This window comes from Pongo pygmaeus, chromosome 5 (genome assembly GCF_028885625.2).
Source record: "Pongo pygmaeus isolate AG05252 chromosome 5, NHGRI_mPonPyg2-v2.0_pri, whole genome shotgun sequence".
In the NCBI taxonomy this organism is placed as follows: domain Eukaryota; kingdom Metazoa; phylum Chordata; class Mammalia; order Primates; family Hominidae; genus Pongo; species Pongo pygmaeus.
This window is the reverse complement of record NC_072378.2, coordinates 127,348,841-127,372,034: the sequence shown is the minus strand read 5'-3', so window position 1 is coordinate 127,372,034 and position 23,194 is coordinate 127,348,841. Positions and strand designations below refer to the sequence as shown.

The 23,194-nt window shown below is 40.0% G+C and overlaps 1 protein-coding gene across 1 annotated transcript in view; it reads right to left on the bottom strand.

Annotated features, from left to right (window-relative positions):
• RSPO3 (R-spondin 3) overlaps positions 1 to 22,916 on the bottom strand; it is an 80,244-nt gene extending 57,328 nt beyond the window's left edge. Inside the window, exon 1 of the mRNA XM_054490364.2 lies at positions 21,582 to 22,916. Coding sequence (XP_054346339.1) covers positions 21,582 to 21,678 — 97 coding nt within the window. The 5' untranslated portion in view covers positions 21,679 to 22,916. The remainder of the gene's footprint in view (positions 1 to 21,581) is intronic.
• Positions 22,917 to 23,194: the final 278 nt, after the last annotated feature.

The following is a 23,194-nucleotide window of genomic DNA, read 5'->3' as shown; positions in this document are numbered from 1 at the left end:
CATAATGAGTGTTGTTAAGGCAACAAACAGGTGAATAAGGCAGAGAATAACTCTGGGAAGCTTCCTTAAATACATGTCAGGGAAGACCCTTTAAGTCTACTCCTTAGCCAAGGCCTGTAGAATAAGGAGGAGTCATCATGTAAACCCAGGAAGAGTATTTCAGGTAGAGCACCAGCCATGGGAGAAGCTGGGCACAAGGAGCAACATGACAGGTACCAATGAGGCTGCAGTGCATTGAGTGCTATAAAATGAGTTACAAAGGGTGGTTGGAGCCAGATCCTGCCATCCCTTGAGGGCCAAAGTAAAAAGCCTAAGTACATGTAGCCTCTGCATTTCTAAGTAAATATTAGAAGGAAAGGAAAGAACACATTTTGCCTGATATAGTTACTTTAATTTGTGTTAATTTTATGGATCTTGGAACAGAACCAGCATCTTGTATTCCATGAAGATATGTTCTCTTTTTAACTTGTATATTAGAGGAGAATGTTCTAACTAGCAATAAACTTGGGGATTTACGTCCAGATTCCAATCTTTGAAGAGGCTGTGCATCAATCTACATGTGTTTTGCTCTTGGGACTATCTTGTTTCTCCTCTGTTCCTCCCCATCTTTCTCTAGCAGTAATTTTAGTTTGCTTTGGGATTTTAATTTTCATTCTGTGTATGTGTGTGGGGGGGAATAAGTGGGGAGAAGTAAAAAAGTTATCAAATACATAAAAGGTCATAAGAACAAAGAAATAATAAAAAGCAAAAAAATTACAGTCTTGCATATAATCTTTTCTTGTATTTTTCTAAATTCTTACCATTAGCAATGCATATTGAAACAGTCTAAATAACTTAGAGTAACAACACTGTGCTTTTTACTTCTAATTTAATATTTCTTTTAGTATCTTAATATTATGTTCTTTAATTCCTTAAATAAATTAAAAATCTATGGACTAATTTCAAATTTGATACTTCAAAAGTAGTCAAAACCCTATGAACTTTCCTGTGACCAACCAACTAGCTACAGTTGATGCTGCTATTGAAACTGTTACAAACTACTCACAGAACCAAAAATAAAGAGGTGGGTTTTTTTTTTTCCTAATCACAAGTAGAAAAATCCTTTGTAAAGTGAATGCACTCTGCTATGAGTATAAAATGTAAGGTACTGAATCAACATCCCCAGCTGTTGCTAAGAGAGGGAAAACTTCCCCTTCTCCAAGTGGCCATGTTCCCAAGTGGAGGTGAATAGAGGACAAGAGGGGGTGGATGGGGGTGATGAGACCCAGATTCTGTAGAGAGCCAGGACCTGTTGATGAGTTAGTGGGTGGTAATAACAGCGTTTTTCATGAGACAGATCCAACAGTGTTCATCCAACAGTGGGAATCATTATGTGCTGTGGTCTGGCTGAGAGAGGCATTCCTTTTTTTTTTTTTTAAGGTTAGAAATAATTAGAAATCAACATAAACAGAAAATGTGATCATTTAATGGTAATGAATCTGCATGAGTGGTCCATAACTACTAACTTCACATTCTTGAATGAAACAAACTTCAGTTTGTGCTAAAAACAAACTCCACTTTGTTATATTATGAATAAACTTGGATATTTGTGCTACATAGCATGCTAAAGTAGCATATCTGATTGCTGAGGCCTTAGCATAAGTAAACAGCAAGTGAGAGACTTGTGGTATTTTAACAGGCACTAGAAGATATACAAATAGTGAGTATACCATTTTTTAAAAATCCAGCTTTGTGTATCACTTATAAAATTCTGAGCAAAGAAAATAAGTGCTTTTTTTTCCTAGATTCACAAAATTGCTAACAGAATTGAAGAGGAATATACATGCACCCTTGTAAGTATGATGCATCTTTATACTTATGTGCATGGCTCCCTGCATTGTGACCTCATTCAGAAATGGGTCCTGCACACTTCCTAGAAGAGCACAGGGACAGGGTGAAGAGGTACCGGCTCTGCACTCATTTAGAGTCTGGTTTTGAACCCTAGTTCTCGTGTTTTCTAGCTGAGTTACCAATATTTATTTTTTATCCAGTTATTCATTTAAAAAATTAAATTATTCAACATCCACACAGTGTTCTAGTAGGTGAGAATACAAAGATGAATATAATCAATTATCTGTGTAAACGAATTTCCAGTCTGATTATATATTTAGACAAAAGTTGTTTAATTTCTTTGAGCCTAGGCTTCCTCATCTGTAACACCAGAATATCTGCTTGATATATATTTGAGAGGATTAAGTGAGATGCTGTGTAAAGTGCCTAGGACTCTCATAGGCAATCATCAAAATCATAGGTATAAGACACTTTGTTTAACTCAAGAGGCACTAAACTCATCCTGTGTTATCATCATCCATATTTGAAGCAGCTGGCAGCTTTATCCAATAATAACTCTTAGAAAAGAGGGCACATAATGAGGCTTCTAATACAGGAGGTGTGAGAAGCTTGGGGAACCAGAAACTCACTAACAGTCATAGAGAGTGGCTACTTTTTAAGGACCATAGACAAAGACTTTAACAGGAGTCACAAACATCTGGGGCAAGAAGACCTCTGAGGCACTAGCTGCTCACTGAAGACACACACCTACTTAAACAGACTGAAAGAGGTAAGATATGGCATAGAAATGATATCAACATGGTACCGAGAAACCAAAGGTCTATATGGTACAGAGAAACCAAAGGTCTAAAGATTCTAAAACTTTACTCTGTGTAAAAATGGCCTGGATTACTTGTTTACAATGACGAGGTAAGATGCCACTTCCAAATACTTTGATTTGGAAGTGAATCCAGTGGCTTTAGGTAACTGCATTGATAAGAAGCATCCCAGGTGAATCTGGCGAACGGATATAAATACCACACTTTCAGTATTACATTATTATTATCTCCACAAATAATTGTTTATTCAATGATTACTGGAAGCAGTCTTCTAGGTACCGATCATGCTGAGAGACAAAAGATAGTCTCTGACTCAAGAAGCCTACAATACAATTAATAAAATAATACTTTAATATTCTAAAAACCATGAATGTATAGACTAGAAATTTTTTGCAACAAATTAAAAGGCAGGAGCAATTATTGATAATTGAGATATCAAAAGACTACAGAGAGCAGTTAGGAATGGTTATGGAACTTGAAGGAAAAGAAAAACTGAGACAAATGGAAAGGGGGAAAGAGGGAAAATGTTATGAACAAAATGCTTTATGTAGGAATACATACATAATATCTGAAAGGATGGTGAATTTACCTATGGAATTTAAAGGGCTCTTGAAGCTCTTCCTTCCCCTTAAATTTGCAGATGAGAATATTGAGATCCATATAGCCAGCTTCCAGCCAATAGAATCATAAACTTTGGGAACTTTAGAGGTATCTAGTTCAAACTGCTTCCCTGTAACAGTCTACTTCATTACGTCTAGTAAAACAAATATCATGATACTTGGGGAAAGCCCATACAATTATCTTATAATGATATTTATTTATTTATTGAGATGGAGTCTCTCTCTGTCACCCAGGTTGGAGTGTAGTGGCACCAACTCCGCTCACTGCAACCTCTGCCTCCCGGGTTCAAGCGATTCTCCTGCCTCAGCCTCCCAAGTAGCTGGGACTACAGGTTCACACCAACACAGCTGTCTAATTTTTATATTTTTAGGAAAGACGTGGTTTCACCATTTGGCCAGTCTGGTCTTGAGCTCCTGACCTCAGGTGATCCTCCTGCCTCAGCCTCCCAAAGTGCTGGATTACAGGCATGAGTCACTGTGCCCAGCCTGTAACGACATTTATTAATAAACATCCCATTATATCAAAACTCAACCATTTCTCTCAGAAAGTTCTACTACCATAGAGAACACCCAGCAAGTTTTCTGCTTTTTCCTGAAGACAGGTTGCCAAACAATGCTTGATGCTCTTGCTTCGGTATCTCCTTCTCCCCACAATAAGCTCATTCATGGGTATTCAAATGGGACAGGACGTTAAAGATCTGCCAGTTCACATTGTCAGCTAGTAAGAATCTCATCTATAATAAAGATTTCCTCTAATCTACATGCCTTTCTTGTCAAATCCAAAGGAATTATACTAATAGTAGGAACTTCAGGGTAGATATATGAGAACTGTGGTAGTGTGGGAAAAGTCATAGAACTGTAGAAAAACAAAACCACCATCCCCCTACAAGAACTTTGAGGCTAAGTTTTGCAACTTACCAGCCTTGTGATACCATACAAATCACTTACCATCTTTGAGCTTTAATTGTGAAATGAGTATGATAACACCTGTTCTGCCCATTCCAAAAGGGTGTTGAGAAAAAAATCAAGACGATGAGAAAGTGTCTATATGCTGTACAAAATCATATTAATATAAGTTATTGCTAATAATGGGCAAAATGATACTTTTCCAGCTCAGGATCAGATTTGAACCTTCCTCATTCCCAGGAATAGGATATGTTTGATGAGGAAACGGATAACTGTGTTTGATGAGAGTACGGCATGTGTAATTGGTTTGTTTTTTAAAATTGTGCCTTGTCATGAGCCATCTTAGTTTAGGGCAACAGGTTATTGTAACTTTTTAAAGTTTGGCATATCTTGGAGTAAGGAAATAAAGAGACTGTGAAGCAACTCTTCAGTCAATGAACAGATCATTCTCTCCAAAAAGGCAATTATTAAGCACATAGGAAATCAGATTGGCAGAGCATCCACAGAGCCCTTCTCTGGAAGGTCAACCCTTGGAACCATCTGCTGTGTAGCATTTGATATTACAGAATGGCCACAGGAGTTATTTCTACTCTTGGTTCCACTGCAAAGTGACTTCAGTGAAGTCACTTACTTCTCTGGTCTCTCTTTGTCTTCTTCAGTAACATGAGTGGTTTATGCTGCATATATAATTCACAAAAATCTTCCTAGCTATTAAAACTAATTGTACACTTAATTGACATGTGCCTTTTTTTTTTTTTTTTTTTTTTTTTTTTTTTTTTTTTTTGAGGCAGGGTCTCAGTTTGTTGCTTAGGCTAGAGTGCAGAGGCATGATTACTGCTTACTCCAGCCTCAAACTCCAGGGTTCAAGTGATACTCTTACGTCAGCCCCCACAGTAGCTGAGACTACAGGTTTGAGCCACCATGCCTGGCTAATTTTGGTATTTTTTGTACAGATAGGGTTTAGTCGTGTTGCCCAGGCTGGTCTTGAACTCCTGGGCTCAGGAGATTTGCCCTCCTTGGCCTCCCAAAATGCTGGGATTACCTGTGAGAGCCACTACATCTAGTCAACATGTGCTTTTCTGTTGCAGCAAATGGCATCATGAAGATGCTACAATCAGAAATCTAGGAGCCCTCCTTATCCTCTTCTCCAATCACCTTTCTTACAGATTCTACCTCCCCGATTAATAGAGTTAACATCTTCCTATTTCCTACTACTACTACTGCTACCATTACCAATCAGAGGCATCTTTTAGGAACAATAGTTGTGATTTTTTTTTTTTTTTAATGGATTCTCACTCTGTTGCCAGGCTGGAGTGCAGTGGCACGATTTCGGCTCACTGCAACCTCTGCCTCCCGGGTTCAAGCAATTCTCCTGCCTCAGCCTCCCGAGTAGCTGGGACTACAGGCATGCACCACCATACCCGGCTAATTTTTTATATTTTTAGTAGAGACAGGGTTTCACCATGTTAGCTAGGATGGTCTCGATCTCTTGACCTCGTAAGCTGCCCGCCTTGGCCTCCCAAAGTGCTGGGATTACAGGAGTGAGCCACCGCGCCTGGCCAATAGTTGCAATCTTATTGGGCCTCTGATTTAAAAACAGTTAAAAAACTTGGCCTGGCACTTCCTAAGTAACCATTCTGTCAAGTAGTCTGGTTTATTTTCTCACACCCTCACGTTTTGTCTAATGAGGTATTAGTAGTTCCATTTCAGTTGCAAAGATAACTATTTCTCATTTAAACCTCCTCTGGCATTCTCTTTTACAGGCTTAATGAAAAGCAGAATGTATTGGGGAAAGCTATTCATTAGGTCAGAAGATCTAGATGTACAGTTTGGGTTTACCATCTCTGACTATGTCATTTTGATCTGTTCCTTAGTTGTTTTCAGCCTCAATTTCTTTATTTATAAAATGGAATAATATCTCATGAAATTGTTGTGAAGTTTCCATGAGATAAACATGTGGAAGTAGCTGGTAGTAGCCTTTCTTTACTTAAAGACCTTTACAAGTCAGTGATCACATACCGAAAAGAATTGAATCAAGTTATTTTCAAGACTCTGAATTTTGGCAACTGATATCTTTAAAGCTATCAACTGAGGTTAGGAAAGGTCATCAACAGAGTTACATAAGAATCCAAATAACTTGTTGACATATATTTGCCAAACTGGTGCTTTTAAGTAGATTGACTTGTATGTTTTATGTGGTGGTCATGGGGTTACCATAAAAGGTTTGAAAATGCTTCAGAGAGATGGACAAAAAATGCACTATTTTAAAACATACAATATGTTAGTGTTTGGGAAAAGTAATTCAAGTTAATGAACTAGTGTGAAAGTTCAGCTACAGAAATTAGTCAATGTGCCAAAAATGGAAATTCACTCAGCCAAGCTATGCCACACCATTACAAGGCTTACTTAAAAATGCTAACTACATTTGAAGTGGACAATAGCATACTTCCTATGATTGTCACAAACGGCATGCTAAGTAGTGAGTCCTATTCATTGCTCATAAATTTTAAGATGAGAAAATACCAGAAGGCCTAATAAATTCCCATGTTTTCAGTTAATCTTCCTTCCACCTTCCTGCTTCATCCCCATATGTGGTCTTGTTCAGCTTTGTCTCTATTTCCCAGAGAAAAATCTGGGTAGGTATTAGGTTTATTGTAAACTAATTAATTTCCAACGCTATTTAAACAAATAAAAAAAGAGGTACTATTCGGCTTAGAAATGATATCTAAAGTGCTTTAATTTATCTTTAGCCAAATATTGTTTTTTAAATTCTGAATTAATATTTTCTTTCCTTAACCACTGTGAAATAACTACAAGGGCAAGTTCCAGGTGTGTTTTGCTCATTTTCGTAATTTTGGCACATAATAACTGTTTAATAAAGAGCTATTAAATAAATAAATGAATGTATGATATTGTAGTTAGTGCTGAGTTCAATTTTGATTTTTCCATATTTTTCCCCTAAAAAGATTCCTTTTTTGGCTTGTTAGCTTTTTAAAAATATGGTCTAAAACTTCTATGAATGTGCAAAAAGAAACTTACACTTTTGAATTCTAGCCGTAACTCAGCATTCTAGACATTTGGACGGGCAACTATCTAAGGTTAGAACATGCTACAAAAATGAAAAGGGAAAGCTCATTGATATTACTGTTGGAGGAGTGGACTTTAAGATCAGTTTTCTGCTTTCAGATAAATAAAAGATTACGAATTCATTTGTATAGTGGATACAATCAAATCACAGACTAAATGATTTGTCTAAATTATATAGCAATATATAAATTAAAAACAATGTCCCTGCCTCCTAAGGTGGGATTTTTCTCACTACAGTCAAATCAAGAACATGTAGATTCTAAGAAGGTAATTAGAAAGACAGGATTATCTTCCAATTAAGTTTATAAAGTCTCTATTTCATATTACATGGATCCCTTTTGATTATTTTCCTTGCTCATTTATAGCAAATACAGTATTTAAATAGGATTCAATTGGAAGCTTAGCAGTGAATGACTGCCATTATGTTTGAAGCAAAACAAAAAGGAGTAAAGTTCCATTGCGTGTGTTTTAACATTATTTACATTGAACTTTTTCTAAAATGGTTTTTCACAAAAAAATCTTAAAATTAAAAAAATCCTATGTCTGTAATGAGGAAATAATCTCTAGATATTAAGAAGAAATCTCATATTGTGACTTACCAACAAAGAAATGAAATTAAGATTCATGGGTTCTTAAATTTTAAGGTAGGCCTTAAATCATCAAGGGAAGGAGGAAACATTAACTAGTCTAAATGACATATGCCTTTCCTAGTCAAGTATCACAGGAATCATTAATGCTGTAGCATTAATTTGAAATTCAGTCAATGAAGTTTCTGATGTTTTTAATTGCTTAGCTATGTAATCCCCTAGTATATAATAAACACTTGAAAATGCTGTGCAAACAGGAAAGCACAGAAAGGGAACACTGGTTTGCTTTCACCTCTTCAGGCCTAGGGTACTACCCTGTTTTAATAAATAATATTCAATATAAGGCTTAGAGCTCAGCAGTTATCCCTTTTAGTAGCTTTTGAATAATAATAATATGGATACCAGAGCTTACATCAGATCAGATCTCAGATATGTTACTTCATTTTGGTGAGAATTTGGAGAACTAGCCACGAATTGCATTTGAACTGGCATGACGATAAGATTTGTAATTGCCCCCACCTTTTTTTAAGCCATTAAATCACCAGTAGTCAGTTTTTACTATTTTTCAATTTAAATGAACTCATTTCCCTTATATCCTGTGCACATTAAAAAAACTCATCTGTATAGAGATAACTTAGAATAATATTTTGCAGTTCAAATTACATACAGTTCATACTAACTCCTCTCTTGATTCTTTTTCCTTTAGCCTTTTCTCTAGTATACAGTATCAGAATCTTTGCATCAGATAGCATCAGACCTGCTGTTGCAAACACTACTAAGATCTATCATTTAGGCACAGTTACTTAAACTTTGTTTAATCTCTAGTGGAAAAGATTTCTATAAACATTTACACCAGAACAGTTTGTCAGAATGAATCCTGCAAAATTACTGGCATACTCCCAGGATCAGAGGGCTGGTGTTGGGGGAGAGGGGAGATTCCTGGTTATACAATTTTAAGTAACCCTAGAATTTCAGGGGTTTTCCTGCTAGAATATGAAGGGTTTGTATTAACAAAAAGGTATTTCAGTGCCCAGAGCAATTCAAGTAAAATGTTTGAACAGCCACTTTAGTTTATTGCTCTTGTAAAAATGACTCTCCATTTGCTTCACGTTTAAAGTAAAGGGATTATTTAGATTTCAGAGACCCAGTAAATAAATTGTCTATGAGGAAAGAAATTTGTACAAGAAGTGTGTGAAGAGACACACCAAACTTACTCAGTGCAATGGTTCTCAAGGTGCTTAATACATAGGAATGACTTGATCCTCCATGAGTTGCTAAGTAGTCAGCATGAAAGAGTTAGTGGGGGGAAAACTGACATCTGCCAAGATAAATGCAGCATTGTTTTATAAATTAACTCGGCTGTCTGTGTCTTTATTTTTTCTTTGGAAGATTATAAAATTAAGACTGTTCAACTCATCTTAGTAGTGGTTTAGAATTTGGGGAGTGGATGAGGAAGTGAGTTTGAGCTAGGAAGGGTGACGAAATATCCTGCACTGGAAAATCTTGGCAATTTTCATTTGAATGTGTTCTTATCTGATGACCTAGAGCACTTCAGCCCAACAGCTTGTGAATTAAATAGTTTGGGTAAAAACTATTACATGAAGGTTTCTTGGATCGTAGGCTCTCCTTAGAGCACATACTCAGTTCAGAGGCAAACAGTTTAAAATGAATTCCTGGAATGTCAATGGGATGTCCACATGGATACTGAAGATGGTAGTTATAGCATGAAATCGTTTGGAGGTTCTCTTGCTGCAACTCTCCCTTATTCTGTTAGAAACTAAACTTTGGGGTGTGGTCACATAATGCCCACAGGTTTAAAAACACAGGCTGGATATGATAGCAAATGTTGTTGATTGTACTAGGGCCAAGTATGCATCTATGTGATACTGCAAGTCTAATTGGCCTCCAAGGAAATCCAACTGATCTATGTTAAAAGCTTGGATCTACATCAAGCTCTGGATAGAACTGGAAAGTTGGCTGGATGTCTTAGAAATGTGCTATATGAAAGAAAGACTGGCCTTTTAAAATTATATTCAGTCTTTGTGGAGGGGACTGAGAGTTACCATCTTGAGGATGGCATGAAATGAGAGTGTGTGAATTAAAGTCAGAGGGGCTAAGGATACCATGTTTGGACCTTGTTCCTTGTTACCAAAAAGCAATGAGGGTCCTTTTGGACTCCAGATAAAAAAAACTCATCATAAATTGAAAAACAAAACTAAATTCTATAAGAAACAAATATGTAGCTTCTCAGTATGTCCTCAGTTTGTGGCCAAGCAGCATTTGTCCATACCATTTGTATTTTAAGGCAGAAACTACATGACCAGTGGTACAAGTAAACACAGCAAAAAAATTTTGCTAAGTTTTTCCAAAATTAGGATTCTTCTATTCTTTGGTTATCTTATTGTCAATTTAAGACAAAAGAAAATTAAATATATTGTTCCACAATATTGGCCATAGTGACAATCAGGTCATGATAACTATTAGTTGTGTGCAGTGCACAAGGACAGGGTTTATTTGTCTGCCAAATGATACCTGGAGATTTCCAGTTGCCAGAAAAAGCTGGCCAGAAAAAGAGTTTGACTTCCTGTCTGTAGATTTAAAATAAGCAATATCACTCATCCATATATTTAAACAGAGAACTGGTAGTCTAAGCTCAAAAGAGTACTGAAATATACTGAAGTCATTCTGAACCATAAAGGAATTTGAAACTTACCACTGTAAGGACAGTGTCTTTGTTCAGTTAAAGATCCGTCACATAAAGTGATGGAGTATCTTTTCTGGGTATCCAAGCCAATGGTTTCAAAGGCAAACTTTTACTTTGGATATTGAGCAAGAATACTTTTGTGCTACTTGAGTATTTTCCTAGGGAAAGGTTTAACAATCTCTTAATTTCTCAAATATTGAAAGCTTAAAATTGTAGCACCACTTACTTGTTGATAATTTCTACTTAGATACTTACAGCACCATGTTTCTAAAGTGAATTATTTTCGGTACAAGAAATCATAAGTTTGTTCTAGCCCCAGATATTTTAGAATTGCTTGCCTGATATAATGTACTACCATTTTCTTGTTGCCAAATGTTACTTCAATAATATGATATTTAAGTTGACCTAAGGATGTTTACAAGAATTCCTTCCCTTCCATTTCCATGCTAGTCAGACACCTTCTTTTATGAACTTAGATTAGATTCTTTGAGTTATCTACTCAGGAAGGGAGGAGGAGAACTTGTAGTGATGAATTGGGAGTTCTCTATGTGGGCATGTACATTCACACAGGCAAACAAGGTGGTTTATGAGGATAGTGACATAAACTGCACATACTGATGATGTATTTCCATCTGTTGCACGCTTATGGTAAATAACCTATTGAGAAAAAAAATTTAGTGAAAAAGCATTGTTTTCTGGTATATTTCCTACTCTCTGGAACTCATGATTGCTCTCCATCCTTAGGGACAAGTAACTAGGTCTGACGTTGGAGCAATGGCTAAAGCTCGCTGTGATGACCTTCCTCCCAAGGAGCCTGGCTTTCTTCAGTCTAATTACTTTTGGCAATTGCGGTTATTGGGATTTGGCCTAGTGACTCATTGGAACCCATATTATCCCAAAGAGCCCCCTTAACTAGCAGGATTAAGTCTGTCAGGAAGCCCAGACTTCTACCCCACTTTTACATGGAGCTTTCCCCAGTTTATGGCAAGATTTGAAAATCCTTCATGGACTAAAAAAGACTCATAAACACAATTTAATGGAGATAACTACCCAAAGAAGAGCACATTAGGAGTGAAGTAGAAATGATAAGTTCATGAATAAATGACCTACTGCAAAACGGAACCCATTAAGGTAGAGTTAAAACTGCGCTATTTATAGTCGTTTTACTGATCACCAGTAGTCAGTCTAAAGTGAGTCAGGAACTGCAGAAACTATAAAAGAAAAAGACATTTATTTCTTGTTAGGCATTTCCTAACCATTAAGTTTTCCCTAAAAACAAGGAGGACTCTAGGGCACATTACCAGTCATCTGGTAAGACATAAAAACAGTTGTTTATTATTAAGTAGCTTGGAAAAAAAATTTGAGTATGCCTGATACCCATCTTCTAAAACTGTCCTATTTATACCGCCTCCACACAATATAGCTCAGCAGCAAAGACACTCCCCCATGGTTTGTACCTCTCCTAGTAGCTGTGTTCCTATTCTATGAAGTCAGCATCTGTTACATTCACTAGTGTGTCCTATTGTGTGCATTTTGCTCTGTTCTTTTAACTGAGATAATTCTCTATCAGACAGTCTTGTTTGTACCAATCAGTGCTAAAGTTTAATAATACTCTTGATCAACAATATAGATCAATAGAGTATTGATCAATAGTATCAGAATACTTTATATTTTACACTACTATTTGTTCAAATGACATCTATCTCATTTGTAATCACACTCCACATACGTCTATTTTGTCTATCTAGCCTTCCCAAAACTGGCATGGTTTTCAATGGTTGCTTAGCTGCAACAGTCATTCTTGAATTAAGGCTCTTACAATATTTCTCAGTCTTGGCTGCACATTAGAATCACCAGAACTACTTTAAACAATACAGATATTCAGGTACCATCACCAAAGATTGTTTTATTTGTTCAAGGGTGGAGTCTGGGCATTAGTATCTTTTTAAAGATCCCCAGGAAATTCTAATGTGAACTTAGAGTGGAAAATCATTGTACCAAGACCCATAAAGCAAGAATTCAGAGTGGAGGTTACTGTTAATGCTCATGGTAAAAGTAATGTAAATAACAGACTTTATGAAGTGCCATAAAGATAACTTTTTCTGGATAACAATAACTAGCCAGTAAAATATCTATTGTGGTTGTAAATTACATAGAAGGATTCTGATTTTTAACTGCAAAATTACAGACTTTTCCAACATTCTCATGCCTACATTAATCTTTTCTTGGTTATGCACACCATAGATGGAAATAACAATCACAGAGTCTTTCATATAAACTGTGCAATCCTATTGCTTTTAATGAAAAAAATCAGCAAATTTTTATGTTTAAAACCCATCAATAAGACAGGTTTAAGGAAAGAGAGGACAAAGGGTAAGGAAAAGAAAGTGATGTAGAGGAGGGTACTTGAATATCAGAAGCAACCTTTATAGTAAATGTAAATGTTTGAAAAAAGACTTATGGTTTGTTAAGTGAGGATAAAGAGAGAAGGAGGAAAGAAGAGAGAGTAAGAGAAAGAAAGAGTGGGTGGAATTTAGAAAATGCACCATGATTGCCTCAAGTACCAACCCTGGTAGTTAAGGTGGAGTGAAGAATCAAAGAAGGACCTTGGCTTTGGAGTCTAGCCTAGACTGGAATCTGAGGTCCACCTCAATTCCTTGAGTGATCAACGAAAGTGGGACTATTGGCACATTCCTTACAGGTGGGTATGAAGATCAAATGAGATAATTTTTGCAAAAGCATCAAGCAAAGGGTCTGGCACTTACTGGTGATTATAACATGGGAGCTATTGAGTAATAACTATTATCATAATACTCTGTAAGTATACATGCATATTAAGATAAGATGTATATAAATATAACAGTGGCTCTGAGAGCTAAAAAGCTGTTGTTTGCCATGTAGCACTTACACATACTTTGGCGTATTATTTCTTGTTGGCAAAATGTGATTGATATTTGCTTTGCGTATATGACAGCCTTTGTTGAGATGACGGTGTTCTTACCTTTGAAGTCTCTTTGTAGAACAGGGGAACAAAACAATGAGAAAGGACTGCTCTTTTTCGTACCAACTTATTGAGCATATGTTAAGAAAACAGTGTTCTAAAATAAGCAGCTCACAAATTCTGTTATTTTATATTGTGTGGTAGTGGTTTGTATTATGTGGTTCTAAAATGGGGGCTGCTTTACCACTTACTCTCAGGAATGTGCTTTGTATTGGGGTATAATTATAAATATGCTTACCAGCTAGTTTTCTAAGGACAATTTTTGGGAGTGAATATAGCACATTGCATTACTGCGTGTTCATTTTGGAAAGGTGTTTTAAGGTAACTAGATCTAATCCCATGCCCATGCCAAGTGCAAAGAAGAGGACTAGGAGAATAAACTGCTTCTGATACAGAAGCCCTAAAAATAGGAGGAAAAAGGGGGAGAACTTAGGAGGCTGACTGTTACTGAGGCTAGACAATTACTCAGTGGGGATGTTGTAGAAGTGATCCCACACTGTGTAGATGGACTGAATTCTTTCAAGTTTTATGCCTTCCAGAGATTCTCTTATATTAAGAGAGCACACTTTGTAGAGAAATCTACTTAAAAGTAGAATGCTACGGTGATGAACAGATACTGCACCCAAATTCAATGGTTCAAAATTTTATTTTTATACCTTATGTAAACTTGCCTTTCATTATCATAGTTTTTCAGGTCTCCTTATGATCTGTGGCAAAGTTCCACAGGTAAGAAGACTTCTAAGTGCAATTTTCAGCTGCAAGATTTGGCAACAACAACTACAGCTTATGATACCAGTGACCATCCTCTTATGTAACACAGAGAGTATTATAAAAACCATAAAAAACCACAGTTGAAAATGATATATTAAACTACTTAAAATAGACAAGATACCTTAATGTAATTAATCTTATTTTGACATTACCAAGAAGAGTGAGTCTTGATGTCAGCACAGCACACATTTTTTACACCCCCATATCAGTAGGAGAGCACACACTTTTGATAATAATAAACATCATTTTTATGTGAGTGACTCTAAAGTACTTGTGTTCAGCCCTAACACTCTAATCCCAGGTGTTTTGAGTTTTGAGTTCCTAAACGTCCTACTGGCTCCTCAAAAGAGAAACAGATTTCCAACAAGACCTGCTTCTCCTATTTTTCTTTTTGTTGATCGTCATCATTTTTCCATTCACCCAGACCTGAGTCCTTATACTCCAAAGTTTATTGCCAAATATGGGCCTCCATCTCTTTCCCTTTCATATCTAATTAATTGCCAAGAACTACTGATTTAATTAAAAGAAATTATCTGCTGTATATACTCTCTTGTGCAATCATTCACTGTTGTAGCCTAGGGCCTTATTTTCTTAAACCTGGACTATTGTAAATCATCTCTTCCTCATAATTACAGGCCACCTCTGAAAGCCTGCCATGCTAGGGAAGCTCTGAAGTGACCCTTGAGTCAGTATTCTGATCCAGCTCCCTAACCCTGAGCCTAAGGACAAGATGGGGTAGACTGAGTATGCTGATTGTTGCTGTGACTATGGTTTTCAGACAATAAAAAATGTGAATGATGAGGTATATCATAATTAATTCATTATCCACATTGATCACTTACTCATTAACCTTTATGTGATGAATTTACTTATAATCAATGAATGTTTACGTTTGTTTGTACTCAATCTTTATCTGTTAAATTTAGTTGAATAAGACAAGTTATTATTTAACTCCCTAGTTGTGACTTATATTCTCATACCAAAAGATTAAATGTTGAGGAGACTGTAGGGATCACTAGATCTAAGTTTTTGATCAACCTCCTCATTTTGCAGATGAAAAACTTTAGCTTGGTATAGTAAAAGGACTTTCTTGGGTTATTCAGGCATTAGCAGCAATGCTGGATCTGGAACCCAGGTCTTCAACTTCTGAGTCTACCTTTTCTCAACATACACTAAGGAGCCTTCTTTCTCAGGTCTCAGATTCTACCACAAACTTATGATACTTGCAATTAATTAAATTCTAAAGGTCAGATGAAACATTAATAAGGCAGCGTTTTGAAGAGTAGATTAGATGTTTGCATAAAACGTAAGGACAGTTAAAAGCCATTAAATATTTATTTAATTGGACAATCATATTCTTTAGCACCAATGAATTTTCTCTTAAAAAATTCAAGAAAAATTTTAGCTACAGCAGATAGCACCTAGGTCCCTTGTGAAGATGACAAATACAGCAGAAATGCTCTTATCAGATAAGAGGCACCTGCAACCCTGTTTTTTAAAAATAAAATTTAAAAATTATTCAAACAGTTCAAATGTGAAAAAAATTAAGGTATTTTGCTTAAAAGATCCATGTTATTGAAACTTCAGAGCAGAAAATGGGATTCTTAGCAATCAATGACATTTAGATATTTAGCATTCTCAGCACCCCCACAGTCTTTGAGAATGGAACACCCCATTCTTTTCAGTATTGCTGGATGACTACTTTAATCAGAATGCCAGTAATATTCCTGAATGGAAAGATCTGATGGGCAGAATTGGAGAAACAGAAAAGATGGCTAGCATCTTTTACATATGTGTATGCTATACTTCATGTGTTTAGTTACAGTTGCAAAGCATTTCAGATTTACTAGGTTGTCAAACAGATATTAAATTTTAAGATATTCAATAATGTGAAACCCTGAGAAAAATCTCTAATGAAGAAAGCAATCTACATTTGCCCTTAAAATCAAAGGCCAAGCAAAAAAAAACTGTGCAATTTATGATGCAACATTTTTTCAAATTATTATTTTCAAAAAAAAAAATGCCAGCATAGAATGCACTGTTAGAAGAAATAGTCCTAACCAAGTCAAACACATAATTTCAACACACTGTCTTGCATGATCCTTACCGTGCTCTTAAAACTGAATGATTTTTTCCTAATGGTAACCAAAGTTTTTTCTTACATTTCATGAAACACAATATCCACTCTGATGGCATTTCAAGAATTCACTACTTGGAAAAGAATTTTTTTGGGGTGGGGATGGGATATGTGAATGAATAGTGAAGAAGTAGGAAGAGAGAGATCAAGACATGTCCAAAATGAAGCATTTGGATGGAGACAAAGGGGAAAAGACAATTTGGCAAATCAGTATATCTAGAATAGTTTTATTTTTTGATAGCTCATTCTTATAGGTGCAGAGGTGTATTTTGGTCTTAACTCTACATAGGGCTCTGACAACTCTACATAGTACTCTGCCAACATTGCATAGGATTCAGAAGAATTATTACAACTAAAAAAAGGTTAACCATTGAACTAGAAAATATTTTAGACATTTAGTAGCAATCTGGAGATCTCTGTCCAGATTCAAATAATCTAAAATAATCAGATGTCTAATAAATTCATTTTGTAGCAATGCAGCAAGGGTTTCCCCATAATAACTCAAAAATAAAATTTTACTACACGTTGTAATTTCCATTCATTGCTTTCTGGGGACCTAATTTGTACAATATTAAATGCCAGGCAATTATTTAATGGAGAAATGACTTAGTAAAGCTTATCTATTTGCAAGTTCAAATACTCTTCATATTTCATGTTTAAAGGAATATTGAAATAACAACATTAAATCAGTTTCATACTCATTCTTACATTCTCATTACTTGAGTAACTTGGAGCCAAAACGAAGGTATTTTAAAATGGCCATTTCTAACGTTCTTGTTAAAATCCTTCTATTAAAGTAATAAACAGAGAATTAAAATAGTATCACCATGGGATATTTTGAGAAACAACCCTGATAATGTAATGATGATTAAATTTGAATTCACAAAGATGTTTTTCCTTGCATTTAGATGTTGCCACTACCGCATATGAATTTGCATTTGTCTTGATTTATACAGCTATTACACGATGTATCAAAGAATACACTTTCTTCGGCACATTCTATTCATGTCTGTATCTTTAAAACACTGTTACTCTCAAAAATAAGGCAGACTGGTGACAAATGTAGACAGGTGTGAAAAATACATTGTAGTCAATATCCAAACCAAACTTTCATTTGAAATTAATATTACAAAATGTATAGTAGAATTAAAGATTTTTCTATTTTATCAGTTAACTTGTTATTTTCCAGGATTCACAACATAATCACAGAGTGTGTCATAATTTCAAAGACTGGCTCAACATCTGAAACAATGTCATGAGCAATGACCAGTACATTCCAATAGTCTGTTTTTATTTTATTACCATGAAAATTATATCCTTTGTATTCTTTCTCTCTTTCTTCAGACTTCTTTATGAAAGACTTGCGAAGTTTTATAGATTGTGCAATGAGTGCTTTTAAATTTTTATGCATATAATGGCTTTTCAAAACTTGCATTTATCTAGAGTCTGAACAATTAAAACCCAGCTACTAGATGGCATCAAATAAAAAGGATGCTAAATGCCATCTGATGTTTCTAACAATAACCTTCTGGCATAGTATAATCCTACAGTATCTTCTAGATAATCAAATAATATATTCCATTTAGAAAGCTTTACTATTAGGTATTTAATTCTTTGACATTGATCACCATTGTATAAAATAATAATATCAGTTCAAAAATTTCCAGTCAAGGAGAACAGTTTATCCTCTAAACCTATTGAATAAATGATGGCCTTGAGACCATCTAATTTATTACTTAATAAACCTGATATCTTCTCTATGACCAGAATATAGAATAAAGGTGTACATAACTGTGAGATTCAAGGCAGGAGACAAGTTCCACTTGCTGGATATATGGCATTGTGTAGGTTACTGAGCCTCTAGTTCTCAGGCCTTTTCTTTGTAAGATGGGAAGATAAGTACCTGCCTCTACACTTCAGTGGCTATTTCAGGGCCCAAGCAACTAAACCAAGTGAAAATGTGAGGCCCCACTAAGATATTGGGGGTATCATTACGGCAAAAATGTGCTTCTTAATGTTATTAGCACACAATCTGGAATTCAAAGGTTGAGTCATTTTTAAGAGCTGTATACCCATTCAAATAGATAAAAATTTACTGTGTATTTATTCACCCATAACTAAATAGACATTTTAAAGTACAAGAGTCTTGTCTTAAAACATTGTTTCTTTTATTAGAAGAAACACTAGTTTGTAATAACTAGGATCACTAGTTTATATCAAAGTAGAGACAAATGGGATTACAGTTGTTTTAGGGAAACAGGAGAATACTGATATGGCTTTATTTGCTATTTCAGAGGATAATGCGTGGTTCTTTGGACATGACAATATTTAACACTTCAAATCAATGTTCTTGTTTACAAAAAACTTTCCTACTAAAACAATCAAAAGAGACCATTAAAATTTTTGTAAAACAGTTTTTATCACCTTAATTTTCTACCTGTCATATCTTTACTGATGATTTTAGGCTTAGGAAATTGAAACTATATAACTACAGGCCAGAAGATTCCTTAAATATTCACTTAATTGTCTCTTGAAGAAACGATTAGGATAGCCAGCCTCTTTGAAAACACATTTGACCACATGTTTTCATTTTAAAAACTTTTCCTAGTCCTTACTTGAGAAGCAGGAACGGTGAATTGAGTCTTTTTATTCGTTTTTTCCCCCCCAGAGATTTCAAAACAAACGGTATATCTGAGTTTGTGCACATGCAGTTTGACCTTGAGTTTCTGGGCATTTAAAGAGGACCTCTCTACCCTCCACTCCTTCCTCATTAAGTCATACTGCACCTGCCAAGAGTCTAGTCTGTCTCCTCTGAGGACGCAAGGGGTCGCCCCTCTACCAGCATTGCACCAGCAAACGAAGCCGCAAACGCAGACTCGAGTGCGAAGGAGCAAGAGCATCGCTGTGGGTGCTGTCTCCCAGTCCCACTCTCACAGAAAAATTGGAATTGCAACCCAGTTCCACCCATTCCCTCTTTCATCCCCTCAACACAAACAGAGGTCGCCTTTGACTTGGCCTTGAGATGATTAAGGCAGGTCGAAAAGCAGTTTGCCTTTTGACTCCTCTCGGGCCAACCTAGAGGTGCATCATCCCACAGCTTCCTGAGGCAGCGCCCGGCGAAAGCTTCCTGCGCCGTGGTCCTCGCTGGGGGAGGTGGGCACAAATGGACTACAAGCTTTCTTTCCTGTGTCTTCCTTCAGAATCAGGGGCCCCAAAACTGCAAAGCGAGACGCCTCTGACACTCAGTACCCTGTCCCTCCTTGACAAGTGTGTGGCTCCCAGCCCGGGGGTCGTCGGTGCGGGTAAAGGAGAGAGCGTGCTCTGGGACGCCCAGTGGGCACGGGCTGGAAGAGCGGATGGAAAGCAGAGTGGGCCGCGCTTCAGCCCGGGCTCCCTATGCCCACTGACCCCAAGACTCAATTCCCCAGGCCAGAGCCTGGGAGGAGAGGAGGCGGGGACCGCCAGGCGCGTGGACACCGCTGAGCCCCAGGCCTCCCCTTCCGCGTCCGGGCCGGAATGAAAGAGTGGGTGGGGAGTTACCAGAGTACACACCATTCGGAGGCCAAGAATAATAAATCGGATGCCCTGACATATTTAGTTTGGGCTCTCCTGCCCCCTGCTAGGCGATCCTAAAGGCGGTGAGGCCCGGCCAGGGCCCCTGTCGCTCTGGCCCTGCCGCCTTTTTTAAAGGCAATTTTCAGGTGAATCAAACCTTGTCTGGCCGAGGCCAGCAATACAAAGGGAGCTTTCAGGGGACCCTCATGCCCAAGGGCAGGGCAGGGACAAACAGCGGCCGAGAAGCGATTACTAAATTTCCATCTCACACAAGCCGGTGTTGTGTCCTCCGCGCTGCCCCGACGTCTGCCCCGAAAGGCTTCCCGGGCGGGACCCTGGGAGAGGGATCCCCTTGGGAAACCAGGTGGGGCCGCTGGGCATGGGCTGCACTCCGGGGAGGTGCAAGAGCCCAGAGCAGCAGCATCGCTTCCTGCCCCTCGAGAGCTCCAGGAGAGGTTTCCTCCTCCCTCTCCCCACCAGCGCCCCCGAACATAGAGCCAGGGTCGCCCCTGCTCTGCGATCTGCGAAAGGACTCCCCATGGGAACACAGACACTAGAGCAGCGAGGGCGCCAGGCTACCCTGGAGCGAGGAGAGGTGACACCTTCGCATCTGTCCTTTCATCTCGGGAAGATTCTACCTTTCAGACAGACCAACCCAGGTTGAGGCTGCTGTGGTGGTGTCCGCCTATTTCCAGCTAGGACACTGTCTTAAGAAGCCATCACAATCCAACCCTCCAAATAACAGCATTAAGGGCAGCGAGGAGGCCAATCTTTAGGGAGACCCCACTCTCTGTACGTGTGTGTCTCAGGGGACACACTTGAAAGGGCCAGAGATGGTACAGACGCTAACATGTGACAGTCAAGAGAGAACCTGGAAACTCCGCACCTCCGGCTCCCCACAGCTGGGGTTCTGCTGTCTTCAACCCTTGGGCGTGGGACGTCCGGCAGCTCTGCAAACGCGCAGACACGCGAACCCCATCGCCTCGCGCGCCCTTTGGCTCCGCTGGTGCGTGTCGGGGATGCGGCCGCGCAGGCGCTCGCTCCCTGGCTTCCTGGCCGGGTAGCGGGCGTTCGGCTACCCGAGTCCCGCCCAAGGGCCCAGCCGAGGTCTCCCCGCGCGAGGCGGTTGCGCTAGGTGAGCGGGTACCGCGGCCGCGCCTCCCTCGGCATTTACTCAGCGGTCAGGGGCATCCTGCGTCTGGGCGTCCCAACTGCCTTCGGCTGGGTGCCCCTGTCCGATCCTCAAAAGGAAAGCACAAATCCCGGGTGCGAGTCTAACCCAGGACCGAACTTTCCCGCGAACCTGAAGTTACCATGGGGCGGGAGCCACCTTAGCGCCGCGTCCGCCCGCCCCTCGCACCGGCTAGGATGCTGCGGAAGGCAGGGGCGCCGAGAGGCAAGGGTGAAAGACGCCGTCCATACCCCCAGAGCCCGAACCCGCATCTCCTCTGCGAGGCGCAGGGCGGGAGGACCGCTGCAGTTGGGAGCCGGCTCCGGACAGGCAAAGCGACCCGACAGGTGAACGCGGCGGGAGGGAGCAAACGCGTAAAAAACCCTGCACTTACTTCTTCGCTGGCGCCTTCCCCGGGAGGCGTTTTGGCTGCCGATGTATTCCATAAAGTTCAAAATGATAAAAAGCCAAGAAATCAGTCGCAAGTGCATAGTAACCCAGTAATGCTTCCCTTCCTTTTCTCCTCTTTCTTTTGATTGTTAATTATATTTAATGTTTTTAAAATATATGTAGGTGTTTGGCGTATATAGAGTGTGCCCGAGCAGCGGGACTTCTCCTCTCACATCCGATAGGCGTGCTGTGATGGCAAGCGAAGCGGGGCGGGTGGACAGGGAAACCAACTATTGTACTTTCAAATTATCCAAGCACTGAACTGCGGCGGCTTCGCTGGGGTGGCTGGCATCGCCGCGAACCGGGGTTCCAGGAGCCGCCGGGGCGGCCGCAGGTAGCATGTTGTGCGGCAACTGCCGCAGGCGGGATCCGGGCGGGCGAGCGGCGGCGGCGGCGGCAGCGGCGGCCCCTTGGGCTCAGAAGCTGCGGCGGCTGCGGCTGCAGCGGCGGGGGCCCCGGGAGCGCAGGGGAGCGGGCGCCGTCGGCACAGCGGCCATGGCCAAGGGGCGGCGGAGAGACCCCGAGCTGCTTCTGGCGTGCGCGAGCAGGAGACGCTCCAGTGTTGGGCTGGGCTCCCGGGAGCACCACATAGGGGAGGAGGAGGAGGGCAGGGACGGGGGAGGGAGAGGAGGGCAGGGAGGGGGAGAGGAGGGCAGGGAGGGGGAGAGGAGGGGGGATGGCTGTGGGGGGCGGGGGGAGCTCGGGGGCGGGGAAGGAAACTGCTGGAGCAACAACCCTGAGCGACCTCAATAACTTTCAATTTCAAGAGGGAAAGAAGGAGCTGGAAAAGTACAGGCGTTGCGCTTTGGCAGAGGGACGGGAAGAGGCGCCTAAGGGGTCCCGGGTCTACAGCGCAGCATCTCTGGACACTGCAGTGACGGCGGGAGAACTCCAGCCAGAAGAATGGGGAAAGCAGTGCATGCGAAGAGCCCCTCAGAAGGGCAGCTCCGGCGTGGAGACTTGGGCGCGCTGGGGCTGGCAGGCAGTGTTGAGGCCGAAGACCCCCCCACCCCTCCCAGTTCGGCTCCTCTCCGCGGCCTCAAGCTAGGCGCACCCGGCTGTCGGTGGCCGTGCGCCCCTGCGCCCCTGCGCCCTTGTGTCCCCGCGCCCCCACCCCACCCCCAGCGCCGGAGCGCAACTACCCTCTCCCCCTTGGCAGATCGCTGGAGAGTTTCTGGCTGCTGACTTGTTCCCGGCTTTCCTGACCTCTGTTGCCTTTCTCCCTTTCTTTCTTTCTTTCAATAAAAGTGGCTGCAGTTGGTCGCCAGGCTGGTGGTGGGGAGGAAACTCTGTGGGTGCTGCCGGTCAGCTACTCTGAGGTTTACCTGCTCCGAGTGGGGAGGACCCAGAAGTGTGTGCGCTCAGGACCTTCTCATTGGAAATGCAGCTGTGCTACGGCTTTCTTCCAAACCAAGCCTTTTCTGTGGCTTTGGAAGATTCCTTTCCCTCTCAGGCAATTCCCTCTGTAGTCAGCTCGCCCCCCTTGGAGCTTTCTCTCTCACCCTCTGTCTCCCAGTGTTCTTGAGAGGATCTGTTGTACATTTTGATCTCGCATTT